The sequence below is a fragment of the Alligator mississippiensis genome, chromosome 16, assembly GCF_030867095.1.
Source record: "Alligator mississippiensis isolate rAllMis1 chromosome 16, rAllMis1, whole genome shotgun sequence".
NCBI classification, from domain to species: Eukaryota; Metazoa; Chordata; order Crocodylia; family Alligatoridae; genus Alligator; species Alligator mississippiensis.
The window spans coordinates 30,361,268-30,377,312 of NC_081839.1; the positions used below are offsets into that span (position 1 = coordinate 30,361,268).

Here is a 16,045-nt window from a genome sequence, read left to right on the forward strand (position 1 = left end):
CTCAGATAGGGGAAGTAGAAAGAACAGTTGTAAAATGCTCTGACAAAACCCTCAGACTTCTGGGTCCACTACAGTCTGGAACCTGACAACTAGAGACCTCAAATCCTAGTGTTCATTCTCACGAACCCCCTCTTCCCTCCCCCAACTCTCAGGACCGTAATCCCTACTTTTAAAACAGTAAGTGATGGGATGAACTTCTTTACCCGAGGTCAAACAGCAACTCAGTGGAAGCAGAAGGGAGCAGGAAAAGTTTGTTCCTTTTCCCATCTGCAGATCCTGAGATAATGATACCACTCAAGTAGTGCCTAGGAGTCCCAATCCAACAACTGTAAGCCGAGGTAATTATACCTAGTGCTTTTCACCCATGGATCAACGTTCCTAAACTATGAACATGCTGTATTCAATCTGGACACTAATGTGGCATTTCATAAACATGTTATCTGAGTACAGGATAATTACCTAGGTCACTGTACCTAGCAATCTATCCCCACTCAAATCATTTACACCCCCGAGCCCTACTCTAGAGCAAAACAAACTCTTCAGTTCACACAAACTGATTACTATACTCACTTGCGGAAAGGTTTTGGTGTTCCCAACTCAGCTGTTCTAAAAAAATAAAACAAACAAAAAACGCCATTATGAAAACATATGCGAGTGTAACGGGTATCCACTCTGGGCCGACCTTAATGTGTCCCGCGCACCTGTTCCTGGGGGCAACCGCACACCTACTCTCCTGCCACGCCTTGTTGATAATTGATTAATAGGTATTAATTAACAGAAGGCTGCCCTTGTACTGCCCCGCTGCCAGGGGGCGCTATCTGCGGCTCCGTTTCCTCCCCTACACCACAGTCCACACCTCGCCGATGGAATCGCTGTTGTCTCAATTCTATCACTATTTGGCCCCTTCCTGTTCTCCCTGCGCCTTCCTTCCTTTGACGCACGCTCCCTCCAGTACTAGGGCTCTCCCCGGCCCCATCTCACTCTGTGCCCTCTTCTCCGGGGCCTTATCTACAATGCTGCCCCCTCCCTGGGGCCTTCTCTGTGATGCTACGCCCTCTCTTGGGCTTACCTCGCCCGCACTGGGGCTTCCCAGTAATGCCGCCCTCTCCTGGGGCTCTCCGTGCCCACACTTGGGCTTCCTAATAATGCTGTCCCCTCTCTGGGGCTCACCGTGCCCAACTTGGGCTTCCTAATAATGCTGCCCACTCTCTGGGGCTCAGCGTGCCCAACTTGGGCTTCCCAATAGAGCCCCCTCTCTGGGGCTCACCACGCCCGAACTGGGGCTTCTCAAAATGCTCCTCTCTGGGGCTGGGGTCTATGCACCCCGTACACTGCATCCCTACTGGCGCTGGGGTCCCCACGCTACTGTGGGTCCCCTATGAGACCTCCTCCAACCCCTAATAGCCTCTCCCAAACCACCAGTCTTGTAACAACAGCACAACACAAGCCCCTGGGCTGTAACAGAAATTAAAGCCGCCCGGCTAAAACATCAGTGCGGCCTACCGGGGAACACGCTTTCCCTCAGCAGTGTCAAAACGCTGCTCCTGTAGCCAGGCCTCAAGAGAGCTCCTTCCCCTTGGGCCGCTGGCAGAGAACTGCCTCTGGCCTCCGGTCTGTGCTTTATATAGGAGCCAGGCCCTGCCCCTTTCAGTCAGCTGACCTCCTGGTTGCCCTGGCAACCCCCAGCTGGGCTCTTTAGTCACTGCTAGGGCTCCCTCCCTAGCACTTTCCCCTCTTCAGGAGCAGGGCACCTCAGTGCTCTGTGACAGCGAGCAATGGGATTTTGCTCTGTTCAGACACATAACAGGCTCCAGAGTGAAATCTTAAAGATTAAATTTGCATCCTTTCAACTTTACATTTGCATCTTTGTGGTGTACAAAGTGCTTGCTGCAAATACAGTGGAAGAAAAGCAGAAGGTCAGAGGGCACCATCCTCTCTTCCCTCCATTAAGGTCCCAAAAGAAGCTCTGCTGCTAATGAAGATCTACAGATCTACTACATTAACTGCCTTGCCAGCCCAGTAACCCGTGACAATTACCTCTCAAGTTCTCCCTCCTCTTCCTGCAAGTGGTCCAGGGGTGGGGAAGGGAAGTCAAAGGTGGCATTAGGTGTGCGGGGGGTGCCATCCACAGAGTCACTAGACGGTGGAACTTCTCCAGTCTGCTTGGGACCTGAAACAAGAACAGCTCAGTTTCCAGGGGCTGCACAACACCAGTACTTGTGCAGCCAAGTCTGACATACAGCTCTCCTCTTATCCAGAGGGGGAGAAAAATCAAGAACTCCTGGTCTCAGAAAGCAGCCCTAAACAGAGAATGATTTGAAACCCTGCAGCCTAATGTTTCTACAGGACTGAGTACTTGGGCAATGAAATTAGGGCTGTTTCTTCTGCAAAGTTGATCAAATGCTGTAGTAATAAAAAGCAATTCAGAAACCAATTTTGCATCAGTGAGGTTCCCAGATCTGAGAACAGTGACAGGTCACCACAGACCAGTGAACACCAAGAGCCACAACGTGTGATTAATTGCAGAGGGCCTCACTGCTCTATGCTACCACCATTCCCTTGAACTGGGACTGAGCTTTCTACAACCTACCCATGACATCATTGCTACTCCCTTTTTCCAACATTTTCTTTACCTGTCTCACTATCTTTGCTTGCCTCCAGGGAGGTAAAAGGTCCCGAAGTCAGGGGAGACATAGGATTAGCAGTTGGGTATGCTACATCTGTGCCCTCGCTGGAAGATCCGCTCTGGCGTGTTTTGCCAGAGTCTGGTGGCTCTGGGCTAACAGAAGAGGTTGTGGATAAGTACTTTGGATGGCGCTGCTTCTGCATTTCCATGGCTCTGCCAACTGAAGAGATAAAAGCCAGTTAGACAGCTGAACAGTTTTACCTGTCTTCAGAAACCCAGCAGGGGGAAAGCTCCTCGGGGAGATCTCAATGAATAATTTAAATTAGCTTGTCTTAAAAGACAACCCTCCCCTCCCCCCCCCAAAAAAAAAACCCTCTCAAATTGAGTGGGTTTCTAGTTAATGAATGGCTATGCGTGCTCCTGGGCAATAGTGATGTCTGTAGCCAATACACAAAAATACGGTGTACATGGAAGGCACTTGAGGAAAATGTCAAGGTCTGACTGGCTTTTCACGACACACATGCAACACATCTGTGAACAGGCAGATGGACCGACATGGAGGTATTAGCAGAGGAAACACGAGCTTCACAATCTGACATACTTGCACTACTGTCATGGCGACTCGGTCTTCTCGGTGGCCCCAGGATGCTAGGGAAACCTCTCCTCTTCACCTTTTCCTCCCCTTCTTTCTCTTTCTTTATACTTTGCTGCAGAAGATACGCCACAAAAAGAGAAACAAATGGGTCCCTTCTTCCTCCAAACTCAGTTCCTTGAAATGCTGCATCCACTGATTCTCAGCCTCGCTGAGGTCTGAGAGAGGAAAGGCCTATTCACTCTGGGTGTCGAACTCTCTCGGTACAGGACTATGCGCAACAGGATTAATGTTTCCAAAGGGATCTGCACTCTCCACTCGGCTCTTTCCTTTTTCATGTCCTTGTCACAAGGTATTTAGCAGAATTTGCAGATTTGTTGGAATCTGACAGTGCTCAAACTTGCAACCTCTGGGCTGTCAGCCATGTGCCTTACTGCCCACAGCACCCCAGCCCTCTCTCCAAGAGGTGAGAAGGAACAAGTGACTAAAGAACACAGACTTGAAATGCTGCCTCTAGAAGACTGTTGCGGCGCCACGAACTCACTGGACTGATCGGGAGGGCATTACGGGGAAAGAACTGAGACCTACAACCGGTGCTCCGTGAGTGGCAGGAAGAGGGAAGGTTTAGCTTCTTTTTGAAGCATCAAGCGCTAATCACTATTAAGAGAGGATAGGCTGTAGAGACGCAACATTTCAATTGGATAAAATAAGACTTACTAAGAAGCAAAGTAGGTTCTTGGATTTATTTCCTTACCTGGAGATTTTACAAGGCTGGAAGTATGAGGAGACACTGATTAAATTAAACAGTCTAATAGGATAGGAGCTTTTTCACATACAAGTGTCTGAATATGGATAGACACTTGATCTTGGATGACACTGAGTCACCACAGTACCCCTTCAAATCATTGGAGACTGTAGACACCCAGCACCAATGGAAGTCATGGTCACTTCAATTTAGGCACACAAGTATGGATTAAGGAGCCTCATTGTTGGCACCCACACTTGAAAACGGGGGACAAAACACTCTGGCCATACCACCATTTACCTTAATCTTTGGCAGAAAACCAATACGTCCACGCTTCTGCTCCAGACTCCGGGGCTCTTTGACTCTCACCCCCAAGTATTTCATGTAGGTGAGAATCACGTACTGCATGGTGGAACTGCAGAACACAAGCAAGGAAAAGCAGGCAAAGTAAATTTGAGTACAAAACTTAAACTGTCAAAGCCTCCTAAGGAGACAGAGTAGGAAGGTTAACAACTGATTTTCTAATCAAAAATCTCCTTAGGCATTAGGGCATCAATTTCCTCTCAGGTCCTTCCAGATGATGGAAAAGACCTTAGTCACTCACGAAATCTGCCTTCTTGCAAGTGCAAAACAGACTCCTTGATCCAAAGCATGTGCCAGTCAGTGGGGAAAACTTAGGCAATTTAGAAAATGACTCAGAAATTCTGGAGGCAGCAATAACTTAAATATGTATTTAGAACTGCAACGTGGCTGAGTGTCAGCTGTAGTAAAATCCATCCAGATGGAGCAGTGCTCTGCTGGGACTGAGCTCTCGGAGCATATGCTTGAGAAAGGAGGTTTGTGCTACAACCAGCAGAGGGCTGCCTTGTCCCATTCACAAGAAGTCTCAGGCTCCGCTACAAGCATGAGCACTTCGACCCTTTACCACAGGGGAGAAGGGATGCTTCGCCATACACTAATGGCACAGAACTGTTCCCTTACCTCTTATCCTCTTCCAAAGGTTGAGATGACACCCTGAAAAACAAGAAAGTTGCATATCAGCGAAGGAACAGGTGACAACAATCCACCCCAGCACCACCCACCTGTACAATATCCCTCTGTAACCCACCAAACAGCTGGCGAAAAAAAATCAGTGGGGAGAATGAGTACAACTTGCTTAAAAAGGCTTCTCTCATTCCTTGGAGTCTCAGAACAGCACAGACTCCCTATGCCTGAAAAAGGGTGATTGCGCCCAAAAGCACGCAAATAATTTTTTTCCAACTACTCAGTTGGTCTAATAAAAGAGATCACATCTACTCAAAGAGCCTTGCCTGTCTATGTCCTTAGTCCAGCACAGCTACAACCAAAAACCCAGCACTTTCCTAAAATCTCACTTCCAAGACTGCAAGCATCTACCAGTCAACAAAAGGGGTTCCCAAGCTATCTGACACTACAAATATTACTGCCAGAAGCTCTGGGTTTGCTATGAGGCAAGTGCTCCAGGTATAATCCAATCCATAGTGCAAAATACCTGGGGATATTTCTCTCTGATGGTTTTCTCCTGGTCATCATCATATTGATGGCAATCCACCTGCTTGCCAGATGCCAAGTAAGGAGGAAGTAAAAGGTGATAACAATGAGCTGTTTCTAGTTCTGACTCCTTTCCTCTACTTCTATCAAGACTCAAGTGTGTGTCTGTACCACCCCACCTCCTCCCCCACAACAATCCCTGCTACTTACAGAACTTCTTCAATTTTGGCAATTATCTGCTCTGCACATGCTCTCTCCTTCTCCAGCACGCTCCGGTCACGGACTCGTTCCGCATCCAGCTTAGTCAGTTCACCCTCTGCCAAGGTCAGGCCCATGCTACGTTTCTGTCTGAAATAGGGCAGGAAATAACCTCATGAAAGAAAGCACCTGGAGGTGAGCAGAAGCAGCAACTAATCTCCTGGCATTCAGAAGGCTCAAGACATGTCCCTGGGGTTCCATTTGCAGACCAGCTACCAAAACACTTCATGGCCTTAGAAGTCCTAGTAATAAAACCAGAGACTCATCCCACTTCACAGGGTGACAAAGTTCACAAACCATACAGATATAGCAACACAAACACATCTGATATTGCTGCACTTGCATGAGATAGCCATGGTTTTACAAGTGCAGCATCCTGCATACACAAAGGAGATGGGAAAATTTTGGCTGGGGGGGAGGGGGGCAACGGAAAATCTGACCCAAACCCGTATACTACAAAAAGCATTTTAAAAGCCCAGAGTGAGAGTAAGGAATCATGGATCATCAGAGAGCTGATCACAGAGAGCAGGATGAATAAGCAAGTTCCCAAATTCTGAAATATACCCAGGATAACCTTCCAATATGGAAGATTTCCCACAGAAAAGAATATGTGCATATAAAACAGGCCATGAATGAGTTTTGGAAGCCATATAAGTAGAAGAATGGTGAGGTCCTGGAACAGCCTTCCAATAGGCCTTTTGGCCCCTCTATTCCAAACTACTTTCAAGATGGAGCTTAATAAAGTTTATGACAAGAATTGCAGGTGATGTGGTCACCTGTATTAGCAGGGAATTGGACTTGCTGATCCAGGAAGCTCTTTGCAGTCCTTTGTTTCTGTCCAGGCCAAAAAAGATGAACTACCGTGTCCTAAAAGTTTGGACTTCTCTCCATTTTAAACAAGGTGTTAACTCAGAGCTGACACACAAAGCTGAATACTGAGTAATAGCTGTGGGAAAGAGCGTAGATACCTGAAGTCTTCCAAATTCCTCTGGACCTCTGGAAGGACTTTATCTTGCATAGTTAGGATGTAATGGCGGTGCAGCTCTTCTGGAATGAGTTCTGGCCGCCTCTTTTCTGCAGGTCAGAGAGAGAAAGAAGCATTTCACTTTGCAACAGAGACTCACTGGGCATTAAAGTAAAAGAAATTTGCAGATACATTCACTCCACTCAGCATGACCTATAATCTCCTGCTGTCTAACATATAAACCAAAGTTCAATAAGGACCAGCAGCTTCAGTTATGTCCAATGCTACAATACAGAACTGAGGGACCCAAACCTCTGCCAGCTGGTGCACATACAAGAACACAGTATGTTCCCCCCACACACCCATACAGCCAGCTTCTTGTCTCCCAAATCTGACACGTAATGGATTTATACACCTCACAGACATGTACACAGGCATGTGCACATACCCCCCACCCTCCACACCAAAGCCCTTTTGAGAGATTTGCTACAATTGTCTCTGACACCAGGACCCGGGCCAGTGGACACCCACTGTAAAATGACCTTACCTAGATCTACAGAAACTTCATCTGGAACTGGGACCTTCAGGTTCTGTAACCAAAGCAGGCGTTAGAACATAAGGCCATACACAACGGACTTTCCCAGCACCATGCACATACCCGAGACCTTTAAAGCACAGGCTGATGAAATCACTTGCAGAAATCCTGAAAGCCATTTCTTCCCTTTGTCACATGTAGTGGCATTGCTGTTCCTTGGTGGTATTTTGGAAGTGTTTCACTTGGTACCATGCTGGCCCCTGCTGCAGGGGGGGGACTGGGTTTTGGAGGACGAAGTCCATTGATCAACCCATTGCAAGGAACTCACACCGTTACAGACAGACCCAATTCCCAGATCATTAGCAAGAGCTGCACCAATTGTAAGAAACAGGACTGAACTCAAATGCGATTGCCCGAGTTTCCTGGACACTCCAAGCTCGCTGTGCTACCCATCACCTCATCTCGAACTTAACCCCCTTTCTGATGCGGATTTGGGGACAGCCTATGGCTCCGAGATCAGGTGCATCTTAGGTTCAGCGCTAAGATTTTAAACAACGAACAAGAGTAGAACACAAGATGTTGTGCCCTTACACAGACTTGGGGGAGGGATGGTTAAAAAAGGAGGATAGCAGGGGAAACAAACCCGCTTTGAATGGTTTATAAGCTTGCTCTGATTTTTCTGATTTCCGGGCAGCAATGACTCAGCAACAGAATCAGCTCAGCCAATGCATTCATTTTGAATCAAAATCCTATTCTATAATCAGCAGAAGTAAACCTCAGCCTGACCAACCAGAAATGGTCGGGGGGGGGGGGGGGGGGTCAGACTCGATGTTGGGGGTCAGACTCGATGATCTGTTGAGGTCCCTTCTGACCCTAGCATCTATGAAACAGCATTGGGAAGCCACCCATTGCAAGTAAGGGCCCTGAGCATTAGGTGAAGCACTAATCAACCTGCACTAAGGAGGTCCTCCTGACAAAGTGTATCAGCTCTAAACCCCAGTCACAAACAGCAACTCCATTTTACCTTTCCATAGTGCCTCAGCTTCCCTGAAAAGCAGCTACCTCTAGTGTCCAGCAATAAAAAACCAGAGTACGAACAACTGCACAAAACATGCAAAGTCAAGTTCTAGGGGAATTTGACCAGAGATACCACGACAGATGCCTACCAGTATAAAAAGGGTCAGGGGGCTTTTTAGTGCAGCACAGGCAGGGTCTATGCGTTTAAACAACACAAAGAATAGACCTACCCAAGGAACCTGAAGGGCCAAGTCCACTCTGCCTGGATGTGAAATTTTGGCTTGAGTGTCTGCCTGTCTAAGCCCATTATTTAAATCAGTCCAGCATACCAAGGCAAGGAAGGTAAAATCTGCTGTACAGGGGAAAGAAAAGGCATGTCTTATTTGGAACCTACCGCAGCTCGGTCCAGGAAGAACTGGTTAAACTCAAGGAAGACACGACGAGTCTCTTTGGAGTTGGTCTGTTTGTACAAGTCCGCATAGAGATAGCAGAGCTGGGAAGGAAAATAAAGACAGTGAGAACTCTTCAAATGCTACCTCTGAATTTCTTCCCTGATGGTTAGAAGAGGCATGCCACTCAAAGCTCCTATTTCTGAGAGGAAGCTCACAATATGGCCATGCTGAAGAGACAAGCAAGACTTTTAGCAGCCACTTCATCCAACATTTACCTTCACTTGTTCAAATTCCCTGTGCATGCAAGAGCACTGAACTCTCACATGCACAGAGCTGCAATTCTCATCACCAAGCCAATGTTATCAGTGTCACTGTCTGTGTTAAGTTGTGTAAGAAATGACCCAAAAACTCAATGCTTCAAATTTGCGCCACTTGGTCTTACCAAGGCTGCAGGGTCAAACTGGGACACCACGTGATGCAGGAACACAGCTAGATGAGCCGGGCGAGACTTCAACAGCTCCATGTTTTGGAAACAGCTGCACTGCCCATTAATCTGGAAAGATACAAACAGCTTGTGTCAAGGTGTGGACAAAGGCCTGAAAGAAAACCAGAAGGTTTCTCATTCGCTCACTAAGCCAAGGAGCAGAGTAAGAGCAACTCCAACATCCACAGTCTGTCTCTGTTAGCAGAAGGAACTCAGGACCCTCTCCCTATTCTTTTCAGTACAGTTCTGTGCGTTAAATGCTTTATAATGAAATATAATCCAAGGCAAATGACTACTAAAACCATTAGAATAAATACATTAAAAGCTAGGCTGTAATACTGCTGTGGCGATAATAGAAGCCAACTAATGAGAAGAAATTAAATAAGGCAGATTAATTTCTAGTCAGGTTACAATGACATGCAAGAAGAAAGGGTAATGGAAAGAATGATGCGTTTTAGCACAGACCCTGGAAGTGCCACTTACTGTTACACAGAGTGAATTGTTTTCCCCCATTTTTAAAGTATTACATTGTTCAGGTAAGAACTGCGTGCTAAAAACGTGCCATTAAACATTTGTGATGCAATGAAAAAAGGGATTAGCTGCAGCTGCCCCCAACACCAGAGGTGGGTTTCTGATAGAAAGTGTTGGTCCCAAACCTGCTCGTGTTCAGTGTCAAAGTCGTCATCCTCTGCTCCGATGATCTGAGGTGCCACGCGGGAGGAGGGGCTCCCAACACTGGACTGTGAATCCTGCAGTAGGTTGGAAAGGAAACATATGCAGGATGCAATTACTCTCTTGAGAAAGGCTTCTTTCCTCCAGCACCAGTTTTGAGAATGAAAAGGCATTAATATCCTTGACAATCACCCCTGACGCTGACCAAAGTCTATTGTCTTTACTACCAATTTTTTCCCTGCATGGTGAGATATCAGGGCATTGTTGCAACGTTCCCCTCTTAAATATCAATTGCTCTGAAACATCATAACTGAAAGGTTTCACATTCAACTCTGTGGCCTTCTGCTCTCTGAACACGTCACCCTAGGAGGTATTTCTAAACATGGCAAGCAGGGGGCATGTGCCTAGTAGCTTCTCTCTGCAAACAGAAACATTTGGTTAAAGAGAACGAGGCCATAAGAGTGGATGGGAGAAGGGAAACCCTTCCGACCTGTCCCCACTGAAACACTGTTGGCTCAGGCAGCATTGCCAAACGGTTCGTCAGGTCACATCCCAGATGGTCCCAGACCTAACAGTGACTCAGTGCTGCAGGATGAAAAGGCTCTCCTCTATTTAGGGTAGGGGACAGGGAATAAGACTTATGTGACAGCTCCAGCCGTTGGAGACCCAGGTGTTTTACTGCAGATTAGGTATTTCTGATCCCTTAATGGGCTCACATTCAAGCTCCATAAACATTTATTAACTAATTAACACTTCCCGTGCAACTCTTAATTGCATTTTATTTTTCTAAAGCCAAGTCAATTTATATCCAATTTAGAAAACAGGGAAAACAGCAAGATTTTAATGGGCCCATTAGAGTAGAAGCCACTGTTACGCTTTGTCTGTTGAACTCACAGTATCCTGAATTTCGCTCTTCTCTGGGCTCTCATCCAGGTAAACTCGCTCCTTCAGGCCACTCCGAGGACTCTGGGAAAAGAGAGAGAGGCAAATCTCATGAGTGTTAGGCCTGGAAAAAAAGGAAATGGTACAACAATGTCCTTGCACTACAATGGACAGAACTGCACATCGGTCCCAGTCGGGCTACTAAAAACCTGGCAGAAACAGGCAAGAAATGCTAAACTCTAAAATCACATGCGCGCTGTCTCAAAAGAGAGATTGAGGATGTGGTCCAAGGACCTGCAGGCAAGGGAACTGTATGAAGAAAACTGAACATTAGTGGAATTATTTCATTACCAAGGCTGCCATCTCAAATGGTAAATTTGACTCTGTCCAGGGCCTTTAGACTAATGCTGCATTACTACCTAGTGACAGCAAGTCTGGACTTTTTCCACCCCCTCCCGCTGCACATGTTGTGACATGCTGATAATTTGGGAGTGACACCTGGCCCCTCTAGGGCCTCTAATTTTTGAAACTCCGCCCACAGGCTCTAAATAAGATCAAAAGGAATCAGTGGCAGACCCACCCCATGCCCCCATTAAGGAAATCTTAATTTCCCTGTACTAACCAGATAATGGATTCGTGAAAGATTAGATGCTGAGACAATACAGTGAGGGGATCATATTAGCATTCAGATAGCTGATGGATTAATAAGGAAAGGGCTCTTTCTAACTGTTAGTTAATGGCTGAAGTGTATCTGGGAGGAGGGAGGCTTTCCTTCACCCGTATGGAAACCTGCCCCGTGACTCGATCTGAGTCATTCTAACCACAAACGGAGAATTAACATGTTCTTGAAGATACTGTATTTTTGCCTCTCAATTCTAACAGATGCTGGCATTCCTCTTGCTTTGCCTGGTAACAGGGAGCGTGCCAGAAAAAACCCAGCCCCATACAAAATGGTATTCCTTTCCCAGTAAGTCAAGTCTCCTCAGAGCAGCATCTTCGCATCTCCCTCAAATTGCTGCACGTGCAACGTAAGTGAGAGCGAGACTACACAACCGGGATGCACAGGGGACAGGGCTCTTCAATCTGAAAAGCTAAAATGGGAAAAACAAACCTAGGAGGGCAAATGTGAAGCCGCAAAGGTCTCCAACACTTACATCAGCAATGTCACTGTTTGGCCGGGAGCCATCGCCACTTGACTCAATTTTGCTCAGCCCTTCCCCACTCTCCGTCTCAACTTCACTGATCTGCAGAGACTCAGCCACTAATCGGGAGGACAAAACTCCATCCTGAAGAAGAGGAAGCACATTGAGAGACAAGCCCAAGCAGCAAACTAGAGTAAGAACTGAACATTAAAAGAAGAAACAATTTATGATAAGCAGGTTCAACAGCAGACCTGCCTGCACGATCTATAAAATATGCTCCCCAGCTTAAAAAAAAAAAAATGCTGCAGCATTTTTCTACAAAAAAGGCTCGTGAAGCAAGAGCCTCGTCCTCATAACCAGTCTGAAATGGAAGTCACTGGTGTACAGACAATGGGGGAAAAAAAATCCGTGTTGGTAAACAGCTTTCAATTCAAGTTAAACTTAGTCTGAATTGCAAGGACGTTTTTACAGATTGAACTGAAACCGACAGAGGGAAATAAAAAACGTAAAGATCAAATTATAAACATGCAATCACAGCTGTTTAATACTGCCTCTTTGGGGCTCAAACATGGGGAAACATACCAAGATTGTGGATTAAAAGTTTGCCACATGCAGCACCTGTAAGACCGCCAATTTTTCGCTAATCTTTAAACCCCATTTCAAAACAGATTCATTCATAATGTACACAGGCCTTCCGAGAGCAACTATATCTACAGGTTCCAGTCTGCTTGTGCAAACAATCAAGGATGTGTGCGCAACCCAAGAGGCTTCTTCCTCAAGCAGCCCTCCCCTGGGCACTCCCAAATCAGATGGACTGCTGCAGACTCTGAATACTCCCCTTACCTGAGGAGAGCCTGTGGCTTTGGACAGTTGCTCCTGCAGCTGAGGGATGTGTTTCTTGGCTTCCTGAATCTCCTTGAGCAGTCGTGGGGTGGGTGTTCGGCTGTAATCTTCCTGCAAGGACTGAAAAGTTGTATGGGCATTCAGTGAGCTCTTCCCCAGCTAGGCCTACAGCTGCAGTCAGTGACTAAGCTTCATTTCACTTTCGTGTCTCTGAAACACTAATTTCTATGCAGTTTGCTCACAGCATAAATGCCATTAGCTGGACTTAGTGGTATGCCTACCGTTGTGGAAGCTGGATGTCGCACCACCTATGTTTTATATAGCCCTCCTGCCTCTGCTCTGCCAACTAACTACAAGGAAAAAAAATTCCCAATAAGAATCTCTTAAAGCAAGTGCTTAACCAAAGCTAAACCTGGGGTCTAATTCTAAGGGGTGCCTAGCAGGAGTGAGGGAGGCTCACATCACTCTGAATTAGAGCAGAGATGGAGCGAGCTGTACGTTAAGAAACCCCTCTCTTTCTTGAAGGAATGGAAGAAGTCTTGAACTATGGAGACCATCAGCACAAATTGCTTGGCAGATCTCTGTTCGGACGCTGGGGGATAGACCCTTTTTGGTGGTCAGGTTACCGAATTCATAGGGGCTGATAGAGATGGGACCAATGAAGGATCCAACACCTGGGCCACATTTTCAATCCCCTTTCCCCCACCATCACCCACTGACCGATACTGCAGTACCTGCAGCTGCTCTTGTTCCTTTTGCAACATCTTTCTCAGAATCTCCACTTTCTGGTTGTGAACAATATTGTTCTCCTCCTGGGGAAAAAGAGAAGAGACAGGGAGAAAATCAAGTTAAGACACCTGAAAGAAAAAATATAGACATGCTCACTTACCCTCTATTCTGCCCAAGGTCTTGATGAGACTTTCTAAAATGCTTAACATTTCCGTTAACACTATCCTACATGATCTATCTCCACCCACTCTTATGGCTGAGCATAACCGTCATGACTTTCGTTTTAAATGAGTGACCAGAAGCACTTACTCACTTCCTCTTTGCTTCTATATGCCTGTGCTTCTTGCTATTTGCATACTAATAGAAATTATGGCCTGGCGGATGCAGGCAGAAACAGAAAGTATGTCTTTACATCATGCACTTCTACTAGTGCGGCTCTACAGGGCTCCCTTGATAATGTAGCCCTGCTGCCTCCACGTGAGTCCAAAGGAACACCACGCTTAGTTGTATGAGGCTTCTTTCATGTGGACAAGCAAGGGCTTACTTGCAACAGTCCGTTTTGTTTGTTGCTTGATCCAGAATTGAAAGAGAGACCTCCCCTGAGATGAAACATTAAAGCATTTTCCTACTGCACAAGCATGGTTGCAGACTGCCCTTAGACTCTTACCCCCATTAATACCGGGCTGGTAATCCTTTCTGCGTTTCCAAACGTGCCAGGCGAATGAGGAGAGGTCATGATGGGTGACATATGCCCGAATGCTGCCGGATCCACTTCGGAATCAGCTAACGGAATCTGGGGCGACCCTGGTGGGCGCCCCTGCACAGTGAGAGCTACATAGGAACCCGCTGTGGGAGGAGGACAAGAGCAATTCACATTTCAGACACATTTACACTCCACTCCTTGTGGCGCTTGCTGCCCCCCCAGACTCGAGGAGCAGGCCAGCCTCTGTCAGGATGGCAATTACGGACACCGACGGCAGCAGGGTAGCGTTGCACCTTGAAGACTAAGTAACCCTTCTCACACCAGAGTCTGCATGCAGCTTATCTGTGGAGGACACGTGGAGCGAGCAAAATGGTTCTCCCCTAACCCCAAGGAGCCTTTGTCACAGGAAGTGCAGCCCTGCACCCAATATGCATTTAACTGCGGGAAAGCAAACACCAGGAGCAGGTTCCAGGGAGCCCAGTCATGGGGATGCTGCCAACAAAGCCAGGCTGACATTGTCAGAGCAGTAGCAGGAATATACCTGGGAAGGAAAGGCATCCCATCCCCTTCCCTAACCACCCAACCCCGTCCCCCCATCTACAGTGATAAGCATACCCCACTACTCCCCGCTCAGGTGCTCAATGACCTTGCTACGCCTCTGCTGTAGATCCCCAAAGATACCTCCACTTTAGTTAGAGCCTGGGTAATTAAGGGACAAATGAGAGGAGCTGCATGAGATGAGATGGGGGAATAATTTCAAATGGGGGGGGGGGGGGGTACCATTTTGCTGTCTCTCTTCTGCTGTTAACTCAGCTGCAGTATGACAAAACCTTCCCCATATTTCACAGAAACTCCAAAGTACCTCAGGTTCCATCCTGCTATCCCTGCTGTGAAAGAACTACAGCGATATTCAACAGGTAGCATGATGGACAACAGCCCAGCCAGACTCCAGCATCCGCTACCTGAGGACTTCCTGCTAGACCGCATAAACACTCCTTCCCCTTAATGGCTTCAAGGAGTGCACTGCAAATAAGCAATAGCCTGTGTTTACTTACACTTGATCAGCTTGACCACTTCCAAATGATTTGAGTGCGTTACAAGAGTCCCATTCACCTGGTGGGGATGGGGGGAAAAAAAAAAGTGAGAACTTTTCCATGTCTGGCCCTGGGAGAAACTGCTTCAGAGAGCCTTGTACTACATGTCCAACTGCAACACAGAGATGAGCACTACACAGGATTTAATCTCCCTTTCTCCATGCTTTCATGGTACAAGTGGGATACATCCGCCTTGAGATGCTGCACTGCAGAAAATATCTGATAAATCTTCCCTCTCCCTGTAAACATGTTAGGAGAGCATCGCATTTGCTTGCAGGAAGAAAACCGAAGATTTCTCCTTGAGCAGGGAGGAAAGGCCCAGTTTAAAAGCAAGGTGTGGTGAAGAAAATAGCAAGAATGCATCCTAGCCAGGTTCAGTTCCCTCATTTGTTCACCTGGATTGCAATCCCAGATGCAACAAAACCAGTGGGTGTTTTGCCACTAACTGCAACAAAGCCAAGATTTCACCCTAAGAATTCATGCGCTGGCTTCTCGAGGTTATTTCACAGTCAACTGCCTCAATTTTACTTGTTCAGGACTAAAAAGGAGCATGGATTTAGGGATACGCAGGTGTAAAGTAAAACACCCCGATTCCCTGGCTATCATTTGCTCCTGCTCCCATACCTGGTACTCATTTGTTCCATGTGTGTGAAACTGGAGTCCTTTTACATGCACAAGTTTGCAGAGGAGGCTCCAAAAGGAAAATGCTCTCCATTTTAAAACCAGCATCCCTAGCAGCTTCTCACACCTCCTGCCTATACTAAATATAGGCCGAGGAGAGGATGCCTCAGTCACATTAGGCAAATGCCAAAATATTAATGGGAGAATGGGAGCCACAGAACAGAGTGTCTTTGCAAA

The 16,045-nt window shown here is 46.8% G+C and overlaps 1 protein-coding gene across 2 annotated transcripts in view; it reads right to left on the reverse strand.

The window, feature by feature from the left end:
* Positions 1–16,045, reverse strand: part of ARHGEF12 (Rho guanine nucleotide exchange factor 12) — an 88,855-nt gene that overhangs the window by 22,595 nt on the left and 50,215 nt on the right. For both annotated transcript variants that reach the window (XM_059719666.1, XM_059719665.1), the window contains 18 exons: positions 15,149–15,206; positions 14,058–14,236; positions 13,396–13,473; positions 12,662–12,781; positions 11,831–11,962; positions 10,689–10,760; positions 9,779–9,871; positions 9,081–9,191; positions 8,641–8,739; positions 7,242–7,284; positions 6,699–6,804; positions 5,683–5,820; positions 4,945–4,977; positions 4,264–4,378; positions 3,228–3,333; positions 2,634–2,846; positions 2,038–2,170; positions 571–606 (listed from right to left, as the gene is read on the reverse strand). In XM_059719666.1, coding sequence (XP_059575649.1) covers positions 571–606; positions 2,038–2,170; positions 2,634–2,846; positions 3,228–3,333; positions 4,264–4,378; positions 4,945–4,977; positions 5,683–5,820; positions 6,699–6,804; positions 7,242–7,284; positions 8,641–8,739; positions 9,081–9,191; positions 9,779–9,871; positions 10,689–10,760; positions 11,831–11,962; positions 12,662–12,781; positions 13,396–13,473; positions 14,058–14,236; positions 15,149–15,206 — 1,865 coding nt within the window. The remainder of the gene's footprint in view (positions 1–570; positions 607–2,037; positions 2,171–2,633; positions 2,847–3,227; positions 3,334–4,263; positions 4,379–4,944; positions 4,978–5,682; positions 5,821–6,698; positions 6,805–7,241; positions 7,285–8,640; positions 8,740–9,080; positions 9,192–9,778; positions 9,872–10,688; positions 10,761–11,830; positions 11,963–12,661; positions 12,782–13,395; positions 13,474–14,057; positions 14,237–15,148; positions 15,207–16,045) is intronic.